The following is a 22,000-nucleotide window of genomic DNA, read 5'->3' as shown; positions in this document are numbered from 1 at the left end:
TTACACACAGACCGCTGTGCTGAGTGAGAATAATGATCACTTGTATACAGACCAAAATCAAAAGACATACTTACAGTTGAAGTATATTTTTTTAAACTTTAAATATGGAATATTGGCTAAGTAGAAGAGAGAATGACACATACCCAGACTTTGTCTGATGAGAATATTATGCCCATGACAGTCTTATTGATAGACATTGTAATTAAGTCCGGGTGTTGAGACAAAGGAAATTGCACATTCATCATATCAAACTGGCACATTTGGGTGAGCAAATTTTTATTTTGTTGAACAGATGAATCACCTGCTAGGGGCAATGGATGTGACTAGCTTCAACGAGCAAATTTCATAAGCATGCAGGCTAAATGTGGTGTGTTCATTTATGATTGGTGGTAGATAATTTAATATCTGTATTCTTCTGCTGTGGTTTTTGCCTTATTGTATTTTGTCTCTGTTAATGATGTCAGACTAAAGGGATCCATTAGGGGCGCTTTCACACTAGCACTTTTGGTGCACACCCAGGTTCGAATGACGTCAGAGTTCGGTACGTTTGGATGATGTGAACGCTGTCTTCCGAACTCGCTGCACACCCGCGAACCGTACTCGAGTCCGCTTAAATATGGTGGTCTGGGGTACGGTTCATGTGAACTCCAGTACGTTTCGCTGCTGATGAACGCAATCGTACCAAATCACGTAAGTTAACCGCTATTGATGACTAATAATATTAGAAATATTATTTATTCTGGAAAATAAAGCATTACATGATCTATTCTATAAACAAGAATGTAGAATCATATTTAAGCTCATTTATTAAATTATGTAGATATTATTTTACATTTTATCAAGTGAAAACTAAACACAAGTAAACATCAAAACATTAGTCATACCATTTTATGAAGTTCATATCCTAACACTTGACTCTACAAAATATTTGATTCGTTTTCATAAACGTTCTTTCTTGCGTGCGTGCATGTGTGCGTGTGTGTGTGTATAGAGGGAATGCGCGTGACGTCACCGTCAGCTGGCGTGATTGAGGCCACGCCCACTAAGTGGCAAAAAGACTGAGCGGCAGCATTGGTTTTGAGCGTGAATGCCGTGAAAAACACAAAAAACACATCTAAAACGGGAAGGAGCTTAGCGATTGACTGTACAACTACATTTGACAAGAAATCTGAGGTATATTTTTACAGACTGACGAAAGCTACAGAACAGAGAAGCAAACAGATCGCTGCAATTCATAGAAACAACTGGACTCCAGGCAGCGAAAGGTGGATTTGCAGTTATCATTTTTGTGTCAATATGCTGAATTTAGTGGTAAAACCATTCTCTATATATTGCATTGTTATATATTGCAGTGACAACTCATCAATCAAATATTTACCACTGTATATTCTGTATAATTTGACATTTTTAAATAAACACTGACAAAAAACTATACAAGTTTTAAGTCTAGACGATATGATGATATATATAACGTAGATATAAGTGATCACCTGGATTTAGACCTGCCTATATTGTATTTATATAAAGCGTTCACAGGCAAATTTGCTGTATGTATTTCCCAGGTGTCAAAATCAGGCACATATAAATGTCAGGAAACACGATTTCTGGCTGCATGTCAAAATCGATGGATCACTGGATCTTTAGTAAGTTGTAAGGAACACTACATTGAGTCCAATCTTTAGTTTAAACTGATAATCGTTTGTTTTACTTGCGTTTTCGCAGTTTCCCCTATTAAATCCAGTCACGCAGCAGCTCTTCTGCCACTCAGTCCGGCTGAGGGGGCGTGTTCTGGCGGGAAAGAGACGTTAATGAATTCCCTCTATAGCCTACACTTACCTTGACGAAATGCGGGATTGACGCACTGCAAGCAGAGAGATGATTTCTGCATGCCTCTGCAAAAATTGTCTTTGGCGGACAGCACGCTGTCTTTGGAACGATTTTAGTATGTTTGCTGCAGACAGACAAGTGTGTTTCTGTATCTTTTCTTTGAAAACGAAACCAAAGGTTCAAAAAAAAGAAGAACAAATGTAAAGCGAGCAATTCTATCCATTTTGACGCCTTTCATTCATAGTTGTTTGTTACCAAGCAACACGATTGCGCACCGGCTACAGCTTGATGACGCAAGCGTACCGCAGTTCGGATACAAATAATGTGAACACAGTCCATCGGGGGCAGGGGGAAGGGTGCAGGGGCAGGGGCAGGGGGAGGGTGATGCAATCGAACTCGGGTTCGGAACAGGCAATCAAACCAAGTGTGAAAGCGTCCTAAGAGTCTCAATGCCTGATTGTTGGTACTTTAATCTTGTAAGTCTCATTTCTTTGAATCTTAATCAATTGCTTTAAGTTGGCATCAACAACTTAATTGTGTTTGGATGTTTTATTTAAGCTGCTTATCTTATTTCATTTTTAGCTGAAATTTCTTTTCATACTCATGTACCGAATGTAGAATGTACTGTCACTTTTTCCATGCATTTACAGTGAAAGAAGACTGGAGACTTAAGCTTCAAAAAGAAAATCACCATAAAATTATTATAGAAGTATCAGTCGCTAGTGTGCCTTTTGAGTGAGGTTGTGAGGTTTACTTACACAGCTCTTACAGTACTAGCTGGCCTCCATTACACATACAACTTTTATTCCAAATCTTCTGAAACAATATACGCACGCCATAGCTTTTTTTTTTTGACTAATCATTTAGGCTGCTTTTTTAAAAATGGATCAACAGATTCATTAAAACTACCTGACTATCTGTTTCTTTACAAATAAAACAATGTTACGTCATGCATTTTCATGAAATGAAAATGTCAAAATTAAATTAATTTAAAAAATGTAATTATTTTGTTTTCTAATGACTTTCTTATTTCTTATGACTTCATGTTTTGGAATATAGCGCACAAGTTCCATGGACCTCTTTTATGATATTTAGTGGTGTATTTTTGTCATTTTTTGTTTTGTGTTATTTAAAATTTCCGACTGAACACTGAAAACTATTTCTTTGCATGTATTATTATTCTATAATACATTCTAAAACACATTATACTTTATTTAATGACATGTTCTACATAAACCTATTTTTTATGTAGCCGCAGTGTTTTAATATGTGGCCAGTTGTCTTATAGGTTTGTCATGTTTTTTTTTTTTTTTTTTTTTTAAGACTGGTCATAACTTTTTTAAGTTAGTTACATAAAAAGGTAGATTGGTCTGGTATAATCTAAATCCGAAAAGTAAGACCAATTAGCCCTAACTAATTGCTAGTTGGTCATACTAGTTCTTAAGAAACTGTCTCAATTTAGCGGTTATGTTTATCCAACTGGTCCATTAATTCCTTGTGCTTTTGGAGACTTTTATATTTGACCTAGTTGTCATCTTTTTTCTCTATAGTCGTTCTCTTGGACACTACTGCTGTGCTGGGAGAATTAAGCTGGAAGACCTACCCATTGAATGGGGTAAGTAATATTTCCTTGTGACCTTTGCACCATATACATAATTTCCCTTCCACTATGTACATAAGGTAAATGTACCACCAGGGCCATACGAGGTGCTGTAGCAGAAGCAAGCAACCCCCACCCCTTAGTCCATTCAGTTTAGGGCCTAAGGATGGGCTTGCTTACCACAGTTGTTTAAAAAGAGATTTCCCACCATACCCAAACATTACTTATCGCAGGTTAATCCAATCCACATGAAAAAAAAGTTTCTTAAAATAAAATTTAATAAAAACAAGCCACTGAGACGGCATTAGTGATCCGAAATGTATATGCAGAGAATTTCTTAGAAGATAATTATTAACACCGGTCTTAATAATTCAATTTCACCTCCTTTCATTCTTGTGAGTACTATAGAGGGATTTTCCAAGACATTAAAACCAGTCAAAGGGCTAGAAGCAATTTGAATAAAGCAACCAAGTGTGATCTTGCAGCCCAAGAAGAGCTTCTAATAGTAGAGCTACTATTATTAAATCAATTTCATGATAAAGAACAGAATGATTGATGCTCAATCACTGCCCTTTTTCTGAGGCCGACTATAACTACTAGTCCTGTCTTGAGCTGTACTAGAGTGTTGTAGTGGAGGAACCAGTCAGCCCACAGAGTGTTTTTTTATTTTTTTTTTATAATTTATTTATTTGAGGTTGTGTAAAATGACCTATAGCCTATAAAATGATTTCCCAATGGAGTTGCTGTGCACATCTTCATATTAGTTCTGCTCTTACACAGGTGCCCATGATGTCAAAGAAAGCGAGTTCATCTCAACAGTAAACACCACTTGGGGTTTCTTTTTTCCTGCAGTAAGAGGCTGGTGCATACCTCCGATCAAATTAATAATGTATGCCATAATATCCTGGGTCACATACCTCTCCTATTAGTATTTACCACAATGTATATTCCTAGTTCTCTCTGTTAGGTCAGGGTATGTAATGTTAATCAAATACTTTTTCGTTCTTCTCCCATAGCCAGATGGAACACACCTTTTCCAGTCTGGGGACACTTTACCTGCCATTTAATTTGTTTTCTAGCATTAGGAGACCAGCGTGTGTTTTGTTTACTCTGGCACAGACATATCCTATGGGGGTTCTATCTCTCTACCTATCTCTGCCTCTCTCCCCTCTACCTTCTCTGTTTGAAAGAACAGGTTTGTTTGTGCTGTTCCATTGTTTCGTTGACTATTCTCTTGGCTCCCCTCCACTGTAAGCTCTGCAGATTCTGTGCTGTAATAACCAAATGTGTCACAGAGACCTGGTGTCCTCACGTAGTGTACACTCTGTGAAAGTACTATTATATCCTCATGCTAACCCCCATCAATAGTTCAGTGATACAGGGAAAAGGAAGTAAAAACTATTGTAATATAATATAATATAATATAATATAATATTTAAAATGCACTATAAATCTTTCCACTCTGTCCACTGTACTATACTAAGTCTCTTATTTTCACCAAGGCATCATTTATTTGATCAAAATACAATAAAACATTAATATTGTGAAATATTATTACAATTCCAAAATAACGGTTTTCTGTTTTAATATATATTTAGAATGTCACTTATTCCTTTGATGGAAAAGCTGAACTTTTAACACTCATTGCTCCTGTTAACAGTGTCACATGATCCTTCAGAAACCACTCTAATGTGGTTATGTGGTGCTAAAGAAATATTTTTTTTTATTATGAGGCTTAATATTTTAGTGAAAACCATGATACATGTTATGTCTGACCCGCTACTTTTGAATGGTTCTATATATAAATTATTAAAAAAGTCACAAGTGCAAATATCTTTTGACGAAATAAGGTTTTGCTGTATGAAGTTAGGCTTAAATTTTTTTATTTATTTATTTTTTTTATTGATCTCATTTAGCCTGGCTCTGGTCCTGCTGTCCTTTTCAAGATGAAAAAGCTGTGACAATCATCAAAGATGGTCAATTCATTTTAAATGAGTGTAATTAAAAAACAGTCAGCATGGTTACATTGCTGTAGTTACGATACAAAGACTTCTCTGTCAATTAAAGTGTGATTAATGATCTCTTAACGCTCTCTCGTTCCCTGTTGGCCATTTGAAAGGTTGACCTTTTCCAAAAAAGCCTGTCCGTCTCTTTTCAAAGTGAGCACAGCACTGGGACGTGAATGATTAATACATGCTGTTTTAGAAGTTGTTTCAAGATGAGACAGAAAGCCACGCTTTTGAGTATTAATTCCTTATCTGTAAAGGGACTTTCAGTGACCTTCAGTAGGACAGATCTGGTATTTAGTGATAGATCACAACGGAATCTGGACCTCAACCATTTAAGCTCAGCTGGTCGATGTTTTATACCAGCAAGTTCATCCTGGGTACCCCACGCAGAGCAGGTTCAAGGGCATACTATGATTTTGCATTGTTATACCTATAAACAATTATGAATTATAAATTATAGGGCTGCCAATAGATTAAAATACTTTTAAATTTACAAAAAGATAAATAAAACAACTCCTGATTATTAACCTGATTATATTTTTTTTTTTATAAAATTGTATACATTTGTTTGAATTATGCTTCCACTTTATGGCTCTGAAATACTTCAGACAAAATTGAAGAATAAACTTGTGTGACATCATTTAGGACAAATGTAGTCTTAAACAAAGTCTGTTTGGAGATATAGTTTGATAGTTTGAAACAGATTGCCAAAGCGAAGTTTCTGAAAAATAAATTGGCCTGTGAACTCCTGCAAACTACCATTGGTCCATTCAATTCTGCCCTACAAAGGCAAAAGACCTTAACTCGCTAGAGTGTGGAACTGAGAAAAATGACTTTAAAGATTTTTAGTTGTCCCGCCAAATTAATTATAGGTAGGACACTGAAAATTGGGCAATTAGATGTTTAAGTAATGAAAATTATCTACATAAAAAAAATCTTGAGCTCAAACTTGACTTTTGACCACTATTTTAAAGTTACTGTACTCTGCCTTTGTATTGTCAGCAAAAAGTGAGAAGTCATGCCAAGGCAAAAGGCAGTAACTTCCACATTATCAATATTTGGTTGCTGATCACCATTAACAAAATCATTATAGCAACACCTGTATAAAATCTAGTGATAATGGCATTTATTTTGTATGATTTACAGTTATAGCCATCTACTTATTGGTATCATGTGCTTTGGTTGCATTCTGGTGGCCCCTAATAGCCTATATTAGACATGACAAAATACCTCCATAGGGGAAAATAATATTTTCAAGTGGTAACGAGTGACATAAGACTTGCTAAACATGCGTTCTAAATCATCACGATAAAACGTACTCGGTTACCTAACGTAACCTCGGTTCTCTCTAGAAGAGGGAACGAGTATTGCGTAAGTATAGCTTACGCTACGGGAAAGATTCATCTTTTTGAGATATTGAAGCCAAAAAATTATCCTTAACTTTTGTATCCATTGTCAACGCAATGCAGCAGCTAGCAGACCTAGAGCAGGCTGTCTAGCGTGCTCATAGGCTGCCCTGCGGGAACTGCAGCAGCCTATCACTGAACCCGACGTGACGTCACGTCCAATGATATTGGACGTGACAATGATATTTGACGCTTCAAGCCTTCACAGTGTCAAAGCCCGCCAATATGGGCGTGGCCTAGTGTATATAAGCAGGGTTCGTAGGCTGATTCTCTGGTTTTCATCGACTGAAGCGAAAAACGCTCGTGGCGCAAGCACGGCAGGTCTCTTCTAGAGAGAACCGAGGTTACGTTAGGTAACCGAGTACGTTGTCTTACGAGAGGTTCTCTCATATTGCGTAAGTATAGCTTAGCTACGGGAACCCCTTGTCAAAGCCGTGCGCGCCAGCATCCACTTATGAGTCCCAGAATTTCGGAGAACCCAGATCAGCGGGAATAAGCGCATGTATATATAAGCGCATGTATATAAGCACTCACAGGGAATACAGAGCGGCGACGCCGGTCAATGTATAACCATATAGCACATAACCTGATACAGTGCAGCTCAACTAGAAGAGCTAGTCATATGTGACCGGTCACGGAAACACAAGTCGGTTCTGGGGCATTTTGAGTTATTCATAGATTCTGAAAGTGTAATCTCCAAGCTTTCCCACGATGTGTAACATGTGGAAATCTGATAATATTTGGAGAAGTTGTGGCCATTTTAAAGTAGGCACTTAAAAAAGCTCAAAGATGAGAAAACGACCTCTAAAGATTGTGCAGTTCTCACCTGTCTCTGCTGCTGGGGGTGACAATAGGGCTCATTTACATCTCATTTACCCCTTTTCCACCAAAAAAGAATGGGTTCGGAACTGGTGCTGGTTCAAAGTTGGTTCGGAGTTGGTTCAACTTGCGAACCTCCTCAGAACCTGTCTGTTTTTCCACTTCTAGAGCGCCCAGCGAACGACGTTGTTACGTCACTGTGTACGTCGCTTTACGTCTCAGCTAGAAACGCTTGCAAGTACAACATTACTTTGGGATTATCTCTAACTCGTGAACCAAGAAGGCTTTAAAAACAATTGAAATATGTAAGTCTTTTAATCTTTTCCTTTGATATGTAATCTTTTCTGATTAGTTATGTACACCTGTCTTGTCTTTTTTTTCTCTCCGTTTATTTGTTCTATTTTGTGACTGTTTTCTTCTTTGCTTACATAATGTTTTCAATAATTTTTTTTTAAAAAAAGCTAGAAACGCTTGCGCCAACTTCAAGCATAACAATTACAATGGCGGACTACATCGTGTTTCTGCAAATGTTTCTCCTGGCTTTGCGGTCAGAAAAGATGTTTAGGACACATCTAAACCCGCCCCAGCCCCCGACATAAGCATGACGTGGTAAAAGAACGGTTCTCTGGTTCTAGTCCAGCAAAGAGTTGGTGCCGCTTTGGAACCAGTTTTCCTGGCCGAGAACCGGTTCTTTGGCTGTCGAAACACAAAGAACTGGTTCGCGCGCAGGCACCGGCTCCGAACCGGCTCTCAAAATGCTTTGGTGGAAAAGGGGTAAATCAGATAAGCCATACCCCCTGTAAAGCCCCTCCATGTGCTTTACAGCTTTTTTTGCACTTCGAATGAGTGCACTTCTGCCGCACTAGGCGAAAAACAATTGTGCTGCCCCTCTATTTGCAACGTACCAGCAACAACACACAAAGACGAATATGCCATATAGCCTGCATATAACGCAAAACCAGCAACAACACACAAAGACCAATATGCCATATACATTTAACGCAAAACCAGCAACAACACACAAAGACCAATATGCATTATACATATAACGCAAAACCAGCAACAACACACAAAGACCAATAAGCCATAGGCCTACATATAACGCAAATAGTGCGCAACGCTCGTGTGCCCAAAATGTCAACAATGTTAAAGTTTATGCAGGAGGCAAATGCCTGCTAGCATTTTTCTTTAAGCAGTCATGACAGGAATTTTCCAAATAATCACATTTCACCTCCTCAAATTACTGTTGCAAATCTCTTTACACCACTTTCTTATGTGCGTATACACACACAAATGAAATGTCCGCAAGCACATTATATCATCAGCAGGTTCAGCATCTTAAATAACGACTAAAGAGCAAATGAAGTTTACCTTACATTTCAGAAACGCGCACGGCAGGCCTTCATCACAGCAAAGGTCTTAACTGCATCCTATATTTCGATTCTCTGTGCCAGTTCATGTTCTATGGAGATTGTTGCCAGTCCATTAACTCTGTTCCCTGTTCACATAACGTTCCCCATTCAATGCAATCGGGATGTCACATATGAAACAGCCAGCCACCGCTGTCAGCGAGCCGAGCCGCCGTATTCAAGCACTGAGGGCGCGCGCGCCGCGCCCATACCTCCGGTTCAGTTTCCCGAGCCCACGAAGTGCGGCGAAAACATTTTCTGTGTAACTGCCAGACGGTTCAGCTCGTCTGCGACAATCTTTGCGGCATCCATCTTCATTGAATTTTGATATCAGATAGAGCCGGCCAGAGCACAGCATAATAAGTAGCCATGCGGTTCACTTGGAGGGCGGGGGCAAAAGCGCCGGGTTATTCAGAATGGAAATACACACAGACATTGACACGCCACGCCCCTACTGCATGCTAGAATCTCCGACAACAAGCCGATTTCAACCTCAAAATGTAAGCTTTTAAATATACCAATACTGCTATCTCAAACATGGAGAGGCTTCTTCGTGATTTCAATTAACAGATTCTCCAAAAAATTGAATATCACCAATTTTGAAAAAAAACTCTTCTTTCTCATTTTGCTCGAAAGTTGTGCTGCCGACTTGTGTCCCTGGTTTCTGTGACGGGTCACATATTAGAGTAGTTGGCGCATGATAGTATCTGGGCAGAACTGACCTCTCGCTAAACTGACAGTAGTTTCGCCTGTAGGGCGGGAACTTCCAGATTATAGAAGCTGACAAAGGTGGAAGGGAAAGCCCGGCCTGCCATCACACATATGTCATGAATGGAAATTCTACTGGACCATGCCCACGAAGAGGCCACGCCTCTGGTGGAATGAGCCCTGACGCCCAGGGGGCATTGCACACCTTTTGCTGTATAGGCAGCTGCAATCGCGTCTATTATCCATCTGGATAGACTCTGTTTCGAGGCGGCGAGACCCTAGGTGCGCCAACCAAACGAAACAAAAAGCTGCTCAGAACGCCTGAAAGGGGCGGAACGCGTAATTTAAGCTCTCAGCGCCCTGACCGGGCAGAGGAGATTAACATCACTCTCATTATCGGATGCTGGCAGAGCCGATAGCGAAATGACCTGTGCTCTGAACGGAGTGCCAATCACTTGAGGAACATAGCCATGTCTAGGTTTGAGGATGACTTTCGAGTCATTCGGGCCAAACTCAAGACACGCGGCACTAACAGACAACGCGTGTAAGTCCCCCACACGTTTGACTGACGACAGAGCGATCAGAAAAACGGTTTAAGTGATAAGTACTTTAGATCCGCAGAGTCTAAAGGTTCAAATGGGTATGCCTTCAGGGCCTCGAGGACCAAAGAAAGATCCTGCCTATTGACTGGCCGTGCGTCGATTCTGAGAATGCTGCGACGGCTGCCACATAGACTTTGAGCGTGGAAGGGGACCTTCCCTTTTCCAACAGCTCTTGAAGGAAACTGATCAACCGTGAAACCCCACACTCCCGTGGGTCCAGATTTTTGTCAGCGCACCATTTAGAGAACACAGACCATTTGGACGCGTAGAGCCTTCTGGTAGAAGGAGCTCTAGACTGCGTGATTGTGTTCATTACTGCGTCCGGCAGGGCAACGGGTAACCGTTGGTCAACCATACGTGCAGAGACCAGCGCTCTGGATGGGGATGCCAGATCGAGCCGCGAGCTTGCGAGAGGAGATATGCTCTCACCGGAATAAGCCATGGGGCTGTCTGTGACAGTCGAGTCAGCTCCGGGAACCAAGTCTGGTTCTCCCAACGCGGGGCTATAAGGAGCACTGATTGGCACGTTTCCCTGATTCTCTTGATTGCCTGTGGTAACAGAGAGACCGGAGGGAATGCATATAGTGGGCGGCTGGGACAGGTTTGGGACAGCGTGTCCTGGTTCTTTGAAAAGAACTTTGGGCAGTGAGCGTTGTCTTGTGACGCAAATAGGTCGACTTCCGCTTTGCCAAAAAGGCGCCATAGCAACTGGAATGTTTGGGGGTGCAGGGACCATTCCCCAGGGGGAACATTGTCCCTGGACAGTCTGCCTGGGCCATCGTTCATGTGGCCTGGCAAGTGAACAGCTCTCAGCGAGCGCAGATGGTGCTGAGACCAAACGAGGAGGCGTTCTGCCAGATTGCAGAGGTTTCTGGATCTGACGGTTCACATAGGACACTACAGACATGTTGTCCGAGCGGACTAGAACATGGTGGTCCCGTATAAATGGGAGGAAACGCTTCAGCGCATTCTCGACCGCTATCATTTCCAGACAGTTTATATGGAATTTTCCCCAGTCTGACCATAGGCCAGAGAATGGTCTGCCTTCGAAGAGCGCGCCCCAACCCGAGTTGGACGCGTCTGTCGAGATGACCTTCCGGTATGAGACAGTCCCCATACTCACTCCCCACTGGTACCAGTCGGCCGCTAACCAAGGCTGCAGAGCTGTAATGCAGCTCTGAGTCACTCTGATCGGGGCGCAGCCTGACTTCCAGGCTCGGTGAGACACACGAGCGGCCAGCCAGCTTTGTATCGGGCGCATACGTAGCAAACCCAGCTGAAGTACCGCAGAGGCTGAAGCCATGTAGCCAGCATCCTCTGGAATGTCTTCAGAGTTGCGGTGCTGTTCTTCTGGAAAGACGCTGCCAGTCGCGCGCGCTGTGTTGACAAGCGGGCCGTCATAGCCACGGAGTCCAGTTCTATTCCTAAAAAGGAAATTGACTGACTGGGCACTAATGAGCTCTTGGTCCAGTTGACCGTGAGACCCAGGCTTCCCAGGTGACTGAGGAACAAAGCTCTGTGAGGCAGTATTTCTGTCTCTGATTGTGCTAGTACCAGCCAATCGTTCAGATAGTTCAGAAATCGCATGCCCTGATTTCTCAAGGGGACGAGTGCCGCGTCCATGCACTTCGTGAATGTACGGGGTGCTAAGGACAGACCGAACGGCAGGACGGTGTATTGATAAACCTGACCGTCGAAGGCAAATCTCAAGAATGGCCTGTGACGGGGTATATCTGAATCTGAAAATTGGCATCCTTTAGATCGAGAGATATAAACCAGTCTCCTGGGCGAACGTGCGCAAGGAGTTGTCTGGTTGTAATCATTTTGAACGGTCTTATCATAATAGCTTTGTTCAAATGTCTCAGATCTAGTATGGGTCTGAGACCCCCATCCTTCTTGGGCACGAGAAAATAACGGCTGTAAAAGCCTGACTCACTCAGAGAAGGTGGTACCGGTTCTATGGCCCTTTTGCAAAGCAGCTTTGCTATTTCTGAGCGAAGTAGATGTGCTGCTTCTGCATTCACTGTCTGTGCTCGAAAGCGAGGGGGGCGGCGAGCAAACTGTAACGCATAGCCCTGCTTTATTGTGCTTAGCACCCATTCTGATACCCCTGGAATCGCATCCCATGCTTTTATATGTGCAGCTAGGGACAGAATGGCCACCGGGTTCTGATCACGCACTCTCTGTGCTTGAATGGGGCGGCTCGCTGACAGCGATAGCAGGCTGTTTCATATATAGCGTCCCAATCGCTGTGAATGGGGAGCGCTTTATAATCACTTTGTGATGCGCGAGCGGCGCCATGGGTGGCGTTTATGTTAGTAAGCGTGGGCGCTCGTGAGCGGGCACGGGACTTACATTCATAACTTGACCGATATGAGGCTGCACTTTGTGACGCGTGTTTAACGCCGTGGGCGAAGTGCATGTAGTAAGCATGAGCGCTTGCAAGCCGGCACGAGACTTACGTTCATATTCTGACTCGTATAAGGCTGCACTTCGTGGTGTGCGCACGGCGCTGTGTGCGAAGTGCTTGTTAGTAAGCGTGAGCACTTGCGAGCGGGTACGAGACTTACATCCACAACTTGATTGATATGAGTCTGCACTTTGTGATGTGCGTGACTTGGCCGTGTAATAGAGCGGGCAGATAGTAGATGTGTGCACGGACATGTGGGCACATCTCCTGCAATTAACACTCGAGCGGCATTTGCCAACTTTATGAGAGTGGGCTCTCTGAGTGACACGGAAGTGCTGTGTTTGTGTTTAGGGGTGAGCACTGTGACGTGGGCACTTTTTCTACATTTAAAACACCACCGGCGTAAGCCGGATAACCAGACATTATGCTCTTTCTGAGATTTCTCTGGTTCGCCGTAAAAACGCATGCGGTGACGCATGCGCACGGGGCGCGCGGGAGGGCGTGTGCGCTTTCTGTACGTAAGAAAGCTGGCCGCGATCTCAGAGAAGAGAGCTGCATAAAATTTGTATCCGCTGCGAGAGAACACGGGTCTCTGGCGAGAAAGCTGTGGGTTTCACCACTGAGCCACAGGGGGAAACAACAACAGCTTTAAAGGGTTAGTTCGCCCATTTAAGACATGAAGTTGTATGCAATCCTTACCAGCACTATAGTGTATACACACTGACCCACTCTGTTGTCATCCCCCTGGTCCGAGTTCTGACCGCTGGAAGTTTTTGAATGAAGTAATCCCGGCTACTTTCCGGGGCCACAAAACTGTGCGTTTTTACGTGAAAAAAAGATTTGCGTTTCAAAGCTTGATTAATTTAACACAAAAAAAACACGCCGGGCAAAATTCATATCTCAGTTTTAATGCGGCACTATTTTCCTTCCGTTTCTATCAATCCGCGCTGCTGTCAATGTCAACAGTGCGCACGTGACGATTAGCTGTTGATAGCGCGACTCGCCGACAACATGTCCGACTACGAAACTTCAGATGATGAAACTAATTTTAGCACAGTGTCAGACGGATCAGATGAAGACAGTAATTTTAACTCAACGACAAAGGGATATCTTTATGAACCGGAGTATACCGATGCCGAACTTGAGCAGATGGACAAAGAACGGGAAGAGAGAGAGCGAGAGGACAGAGAAGTTGTCCAATCTGATGCTGGGCCCACCACAGCTGTAGCAAGAGGCAGGATGAATGACAAATGGTGGTGCACTTGTTCCAATTGTGAAGTTATGCCAACAGAGGTTGAAAGCTATTGCTGCCACGAATGGGAACTCATCATGCCACAGATGCAAAACCTTTCAATTGACGAGGACGCCAACGCACCGTCTGTCTGCATTACATCCAATGACGTGTTCCCTGCGATGCTAAATGCAGGTGTCCTGGAGACGTTCTTCTACATCCCTAAAATAAATTGGAAAAAGCGACCCAAACCAGCTGGACTTGACGGTCAGATGTCGGCAGAGTAAGTGTGATCGCTCATCTTGCTTTGTAGTTTTTTATTTATTAATTTAACGTTGTCTTGACTAGTGTTGGCTATGTAATAGTCTATCTGACTGCATTATTATTATACTGAGTGGACAATAATACAATCATTAATAAATTAATAATTATATGGAGTTGACACCACGAAAATCCTTTATTCGAGATAATTTAGCTCCCGCTGAGTAGCCGATGGCAACCAGCCAAAGCTGTCTCATATTCATATTTGATACAGGAAAACGATGAAATTTGAACTTTGATCCCGGCACATCATTGTTGTCACAGCCTGGGAATTTACAAGTTCGCACCATTGTTAATTTAATATTTTTTACCTTGTTGTCGATCGATTGTGTAAACACTATGGAAGAGCTGATCGTCACGTGCGCACTGTTGACATTGACAGCAGCGCGGATTGATAGAAACGGAAGGAAAATAGTGCCGCATTAAAACTGAGGTATGAATTTTGCCCGGCGTGTTTTTTTTGTGTTAAATTAATCAAGCTTTGAAACGCAAATCTTTTTTTCACGTAAAAACGCACAGTTTTGTGGCCCCGGAAAGTAGCCGGGATTACTTCATTCAAAAACTTCCAGCGGTCAGAACTCGGACCAGGGGGGTGACAACAGAGTGGGTCAGTGTGTATACACTATAGTGCTGGTAAGGTTTGCATACAACTTCATGTCTTAAATGGGCGAACTAACCCTTTAATTAGCGCGAGCAGATAAAGAGAGTGTCATCACAGTTTCTGTGCGTCGGCATCTGTTTGCAGGCGTGCGTGTTATACAACAGGCTCATGCCGCAATATTGACATTACCAGCCGCTCGAATTAAGAGGAGCTGAGAAATGTTTGAGAAATGGGGGATAGTCCGGCCTCGGCGGGACTAACACATTCTTTCCACATTTCGCCGGGATGGGGTAGCTTTCTTGTAACGTAAAGAAAGCTAGCCGCGGTTAGAACAGCTGTCAGTGGCGCGTCCTCATCCATATCAAGCGCCTCGTCCTCTGAGGCGGCAGCGCGGGCGGGAGCCGGTGGCAGCGCGTCCGGGAGGGGGGGCGGAGAAGGAGATAGACGCTAGAGGGAGAGTCCGGCGAGCGCGTTGCGGTGGCCACCGGCTCCAGCAGTCTTTGAGAACGGCGCTTCTTTGCACGGCCCTGCAAAGGGCGGAGTGACAGCTTGAGGGTTGAACACCTCGAGCCGAGCCCGCAGGGTCGACATTGGAAGTGCCACGCTGAGCTCACAAACCCCCGAGAGGGCAAGAGCTGCGTATTCCTGGCCCAGGCAGAGAGCGCAGATCACATCGCGGTCTCCGTCGCTGAGCGGGGCTCTGCACGAGCCGCAGGAAGTGCGAGGCATCTTGAAAAAGACGCTCGCTGCTCTTTTAGACAGTAAGTTTTGCAAGAAAGGATATGTCGCCGGATAGCATAGCTCGCACGGATGGCTGAAGGTGGCGAAGACGGCGGGCTTCTTCAGGCGCTGTCCTAAGCTGGCTTGTCGCTTTCTCGACGGCAGTGGCTTCTCTCTAGATCCAGCGATGCAAGAGCTTCGCTCAAGAGATGAAAATCAGAGAATCAGCCTACGAACCCTGCTTATATACGCTAAGCCACGCCCATATTGGCGGGCTTTGACGCTGTGAAGGTGCGTCACGTCGGGTTCAGTAATAGGCTGCTGCAGTTCCCGCAGGGCAGCCTATGAGCACGCTAGACAGCCTGCTCTAGGTCCGCTAGCTGCTGCACTGCGTTGACAATGGATACAAAAATTAAGGATAATTTTTTGGCTTCAATATCTCGAAAAGATGAATTTTTCCCGTAGCGTAAGCTATACTTACGCAATACGAGAGAACCTCTCGTAAGAGAACAGATCCTCGCGCACATTCGACCCGGAGACTGGTTTATAGCGGTGGATCTGAAAGACGCATACTTTCACAGGCACTTACCGAGATTCGTGTTCGAAGGTGTCACGCTCCTCGTCCGTTCAAGAAAAGAAGCCTATGCAGTGCTTTCCCCCTTGAGACTCAGTAGGGAGTGCGTTCTGGACTACCTAGACGACTAATGCATTTATAGCACAACCTTGTGTGTTACGCTTCTTTTAAGTAGGCTATGCGTTGGTTTCAGCTGTCTGGCATATTATTGTGCTTGTGCACTTCGCTCGTCCCGCTGATTTATTCCGGACACTGTGATTGTATGTATAGCTAACCTGCTTGTAAAAGCTAGTCTGATGTTGTAGCCTATATGCACCAACACTTCTTGCTTGCTTATGTTGTATGCACCAATATACCTTTGTTGCTTAATTATTATCACTCCCTGTGATATATTAGTCCCGCGTCGGCTCGATCGTGTTAAGGGCGGTGCTAAAGGCGCTGGCGAAGTTTTGGCACTCTGCCAGCTAGATGCATGATTGTTTCAACCAGGTCCGGTATCTGAACTGGGTGAGGCGGGGTTTAGTTCTTTGTTGTATTCACCTGCTATGACATGTAACATTTGTCTGTCATCTGCATATATCCTTCGCGATCGTTATCGCGTTTGTCGATGCGGGTTCAGACCATACTAAATGTTCTGACCACATTAGTGCAGGACAAAGCTCTGAGGACATCAGAAGACAAGGACTGATGGCAGCTGTACAGATAGCTACACAGGCTACATAATAATGTATATTTTAATGGAGAGTAAAATAAATGCAGACCACCGTATAATCTGGTAGGTAGCATTATTTGATAGAACGCCGGCACCGTAACTTCATATTGACGGGCGGCTAAACAAAGGCAGAGTACCGTAACTCAAGCGTGAGCGTTCCAAAACAAAGCCAAAGAGCGGTAACTGGTGCTACGGTGTTCTGCCTTGGTTTCTCAGGGGCTTTTGGACGTTACGGTTAAGACAACCCATTATGTTCTCGAAAAAACAACGGATTTGACTCAATATACTTATCCACATGATAGGGGAGGTCTTGAATGTGCCAAAAATAAAAATAACTAATTTTCGACCAAAGACGAAGTTACGGTCATTTGCCTTTGCACGGCAGAATTACTTAGTAGGCCTAGGTAGGTGAGCTCTGAGGCTAAAATTGTATCTGATCCATTTCTTTTGTTCAGTCCATCGAGGTCAGACTTGAGTAAAAATATGATCACACTATAGAGCAGCTTTAGAGTTGAAACTGATGTTGTAATTCTAACTGTAAGCAATACTGGCACTGTTTTATTCATATTTAACACTTTAAAGCAGCTTTCTTTAAAGAAATATATTGTATAAAGTGCTATATAAATGTGGCATGATGTGCAGAGTTGCAGAGCTTGTGCAAACATGTCCACATGGCTATGATAAGATGCTAGCTTCGTAACTGCTGTTTTCTCACCACTGTAATTTTTGTTGTGTTTATTTTGTTAATGAGAGGAAAGCACACATTTACATATTCATCTAAACGCCGCTCCCAACAGTGTGGGCAGCATCGGGATGTTCACTAACAGTACGGTATATCGCTACAAAGGTATTTCAAACTTCTATTTAAGTTGCGGTCGCACTAGACTCTGAACACACGAAATTTCCAGAAACAATGCAATGTGATATGATGCCACACTCTGTGGTATCTTTTTTAAAAACATAAATTTAACATATTACAAATAATATATGGGGTGTATACATATATATATATATATATATATATATATATCTACACACACAATCTACTTCACTTTACTGCAAAAAGTTTGTATTCTTTTAATTCAGCTAAGAGGTCACACTGTGACATATTGATCGTCTATTAGCCATGCGTCTTCACGTGATACAAATTTGCAGGTCAGAGTTCACCAAACTTTTGTGTTTCCAGTCTCCCACATTTGCATGCGTTTGAATGCAAGTCAATGGAATGAAAAGTGTAGTGTAAAAAAAGGACTTTGCTGTGAGTATATTGTGGCCTTTACATATAGTTTCCAACTGGCCCGGACTGCATTCCCCGGATTCCAGTCCATGCAACACACCATAGCACTAGTCTGATAATGTAACACCAGCATGTGCTTTCTGATATGCAGTTACTTCTAGGAGTGTTACTTCTAATTGGCAGAAGAAAACAAAAAACAGGAGCTCCCACTGATTTAGAGGAACTTTTGTTTTCATCATTGGAACTGACACTAAACACAAAACTTGATTTTAACTCTCGCCCACAGCCTGAGAACATCTCTTTTAACACAAGCAAGTTTTCCTTCTGTTCTACTCAGCCTTTGCTATTTGTAGCTGCAGCATTTCACACACAGTCCTGATCTAAAAGTGACTGATGTGCTCTACACAAATCTCTGTTTTTATGATGTGATTCACTGATATTATTTTTTAGCAGGGAATGTAAGTACATGACAGAGTTGATTTTTTCCACTATATTTTCTTTGAGACAGCATGTAATCAAACAGGTGTGCCAGTAATTTAAAATCTTTGGCCGGTTGTTAGTGTGATGCAGAAATCAGGTCAATACATTTTAGGGGTTTAAGTAAGCTGACTGATTTGAATTTATTTCTTCTGACATATAACATCAGCAATTTACATCTCTGATTCCACCGCTGGCCCTATAGTATGTGAAAATCTGCTTTCAATTTATGGGTTTTGCAAGTAAAACTACCCTATTATTTCCCATAAGTCCCTGCATGACAAATCACATTTGATTATAATGTATGCACAATTTTTCTTTCTTCTCAATGTGGTTACCTATTTTGCTATCTTTAGAATGATTTATGTGACATTTTCTGTTTTTTTTTTTTTGGTAATGTTTATTTAATTATTTTAGTTTTATATGTGTTACACTGATGGTGTTTTGTTTTTGTGCTTATGTGTCTCTACACTAGCGTTGGCCAAGTTTTTTTGGACAGGCCACTTAATCCTGTGGCTTTTTTATTTTTTTCCACATGTATTATTATGGTGGTAATCAGTACATTTAAGGTGAGCATGAAATTAAAACTGACCGTAAATATTTTCTAAATGCATGTCATAGATCGTATTGTGAACAATTTAATCAATGCAAGTGTTTTTATTTTTTTTAAATGTTTTGACCTTGTAATGTTTAATCAAAATGTCATAATTGGACCTTCCAGTGAAACAGACTTCAATCTTTTAGTCCACTTAAACTCACCCCTGCAAGCTCACATTCATCTGCCTCCACTTTTGAGTGCAACACCCACATCGGTGACTGTTGTCTGAAGCATGTGTAAACACACTCTAATTTTATTGGCTGACGACAGCCCTGACATCATAAGCGGAGTGTCCGGAAGTATAAGAGCATGCCTGCCGCATCACAAATGCCATGAAGGGAAACTCCCGAGATTAATGCCATAGAGGCAGCCATACCCCCTCGTAGAATGAGCCTGGACAGCCAAAGGTGAAGGCTGTCAGGCCGCTCCATAAGCACGTGAGATAGCCTCAACTACCCACTTGCTCATCATCTGTTTAGATGCAGGGCAACCTATCTTAGGTGAACCGAAAGCAGACAAATAATTGTTCTGATATACGCCACTGAGCAGCTCTGTGGACATACGTATCCAAAGCCCGGAAAGGGTATAACAGATTAAGTTATTCCTGATCTGGGGTATTAAAGGTGAAGGACAGAAGGCCTGCGGCACACCGACCTGGGGTGAAGAAATACTATCACCATACAAGGTGCAAATCCAAGTACATGCAGGCCTCAGCCTCATGTACCATGGAGAAGACGAAATTAAGGATCTCTCCTCAGAGATAACCCAGCAAAGAAACATTCATCACAGAAATCAAGTACTGTACCAACAGGGCAGAAACAAGATTCAGAAGGCGTTCTCTGCACCAGGCAGAGAACAGTTTTCATATCAATGCATATTTAGTCTTCTCGTGGAGGGAGCTCTAGACTGGAGTATGGTCTCCACGACCTCGGTCGAGAGACCTGAATCTATGAGCTGGGCCCCCTCAGAGGCCGAGCCCACAGTATCCATAACTCCAGAGCTCCCAGGAGCAAATATATCGAGAAATGCGTACAGGTGTAGCGTCAACCACACCTAATACAACACATCCAGTCCAAGCGGAGCTGGATGCATGAGGGAGAACCACAAAGGGCAATGCATTGTACAAACGATGCGAAAGGTCGACTTGAGTTTGACCGAAGTTCTCCCTATGATGCTCCACCTCGGGGTGAAGTCTCCATTCCCTGGGCCTCAGCCCCTGCCTCAACAGGATATCTGCTCAGATATACAAGATCATCAGTGTGTTGTCCGGAGCATTATGTCTCGACAAGAACGCGTGACCTTGATCATGCGAAAACGGATTTCCCCTCGGAAAAAAACCCTTGGTCCTGAGCTACCACTGCAGGAGTCTCATGTACAGAAGGCCAAAAGTAATTACGTTGGACGCAGCTGCCATGAGACCCACCAGTCTGAAACTGTTTCACAGTGAGTAACTGGCCTAGATAAACCCCATTTACGGCTGCGAGAATCGCAGAAATACGTGCTGGAGACAATCATACTGTCGTTGTCGAATCCCATATTACACCTAGAAAAGTGGTCCTCTGAGCTGGGAAGAGCACACTCTTCTTGGCGTTGAGGGGCAACCCCAACATCTTTAAATGAGACAGAACGATATCTCGATGCCTAATTGCCATATGCTCAGATTGAGCTAGGATCAACCAATCGTCGATATAATATAATACACAATTTCCCTGGAGTCTCAGAGGAGCCAGAGCTCCATCCACGCATATAAAAGTGCGGGGTGATAACCTAGGCCGAATCGAAGAACCCGATACTGGTATGCTTCACCCCCGAAAGCAAACCTCAGGAAACTCCTGTGATGAGGATGAATAGACAAGTGAGCGTCCTTTAAGTCTATTGTGACAAACCAGTCCTCTGACTGAATCTGTGACACAATCATATTTAGCGTAGGCATACTTTGAACTTGAGATTCTGTTCACCTACTATTTAATTGACGCAGGTCTAGAGTTGGACGCAACCCCTCATCCTCTTTCAGAAACAATGAAGTAATGGCTGTAAAAACCTGACTCTCTGCTGGGAGGAGGAACCCCTTCTACAGCTCCTTTTGCAGAAGTGTCAGTACTTCATGCTCCATAACCAAAGCCTACTCGGGGTCCACCACAGTGGGGAGGACCCCTAGAAATTTGGGCGGACGAGAACCGAACTGAATTCTGAAACCCTTTTCTATAGTGTGCAGGACCCACTGAGAAATATGTGGCAGTAGTTTCTCTCAAAACTGGCCGCTGGATTTGGTTGAACAGTCACTACGGTGCCCTAAATCGGCGATCCGGCAGGGAACAACCAAACTGACCGTTCTACGACCCTCCTCGGAGGATCGTATGGGGACGCTGACACCTCGGTGCCCTGAACGGCCAACCGGCAGGGAACAACCAAACTTGCAGCACTGCGACCCTCCTCAGAGAGTCAGACCCCAGAGGGCGCCGAGGAGAAACGATTTCTCAAAACCGTCCCTGCCCCGGAGGAGCCCTCAGAAGCCTGGTAGCCTCGTTTTATGCGACATGACTTCTTGTCTAAGCTTTATTAGAGATGACGACAGTCCTCAGATCTTGCCTCTAACTAGCTTAGTTCCTACGACCCTACTCAGAGGATCATTGGAAAAAGCAGGCACCTCTGCACCCTGGAACGGCGAACCGGCAGGGAAACCGAACTGACTGCTCTACGACCCTCCTCGGAGGATCGCTTGGGGACACTGACACCTTG

General features: G+C 43.3%; 1 protein-coding gene and 1 long non-coding RNA gene across 4 annotated transcripts in view; both read left to right on the top strand.

Annotated features, from left to right (window-relative positions):
• The window catches only part of LOC143753942 (uncharacterized), a 341,178-nt gene that overhangs the window by 96,957 nt on the left and 222,221 nt on the right, over nt 1-22,000 (top strand). The gene's annotated exons all lie outside the window — the stretch shown is intronic.
• epha6 (eph receptor A6) overlaps nt 1-22,000 on the top strand; it is a 229,186-nt gene that overhangs the window by 31,900 nt on the left and 175,286 nt on the right. For 2 of the 3 annotated variants that reach the window (XM_077246785.1, XM_077246784.1), the window contains exon 2: nt 3,378-3,442. In XM_077246785.1, coding sequence (XP_077102900.1) covers nt 3,378-3,442 — 65 coding nt within the window. Of the gene's footprint in view, nt 1-3,377; nt 3,443-4,207; nt 4,317-22,000 lie in introns of all 3 variants that reach the window. The other variant, XM_077246786.1, reaches the window with a different exon arrangement.

Source organism: Siphateles boraxobius, unplaced genomic scaffold (genome assembly GCF_051911475.1).
Source record: "Siphateles boraxobius isolate OS27281-9 unplaced genomic scaffold, OSU_SipBor_1 29, whole genome shotgun sequence".
Taxonomy (NCBI): Eukaryota; Metazoa; Chordata; class Actinopteri; order Cypriniformes; family Leuciscidae; genus Siphateles; species Siphateles boraxobius.
Note: the sequence above shows the minus strand (reverse complement) of the source record. Positions and strands in the feature narration are given on the sequence as shown.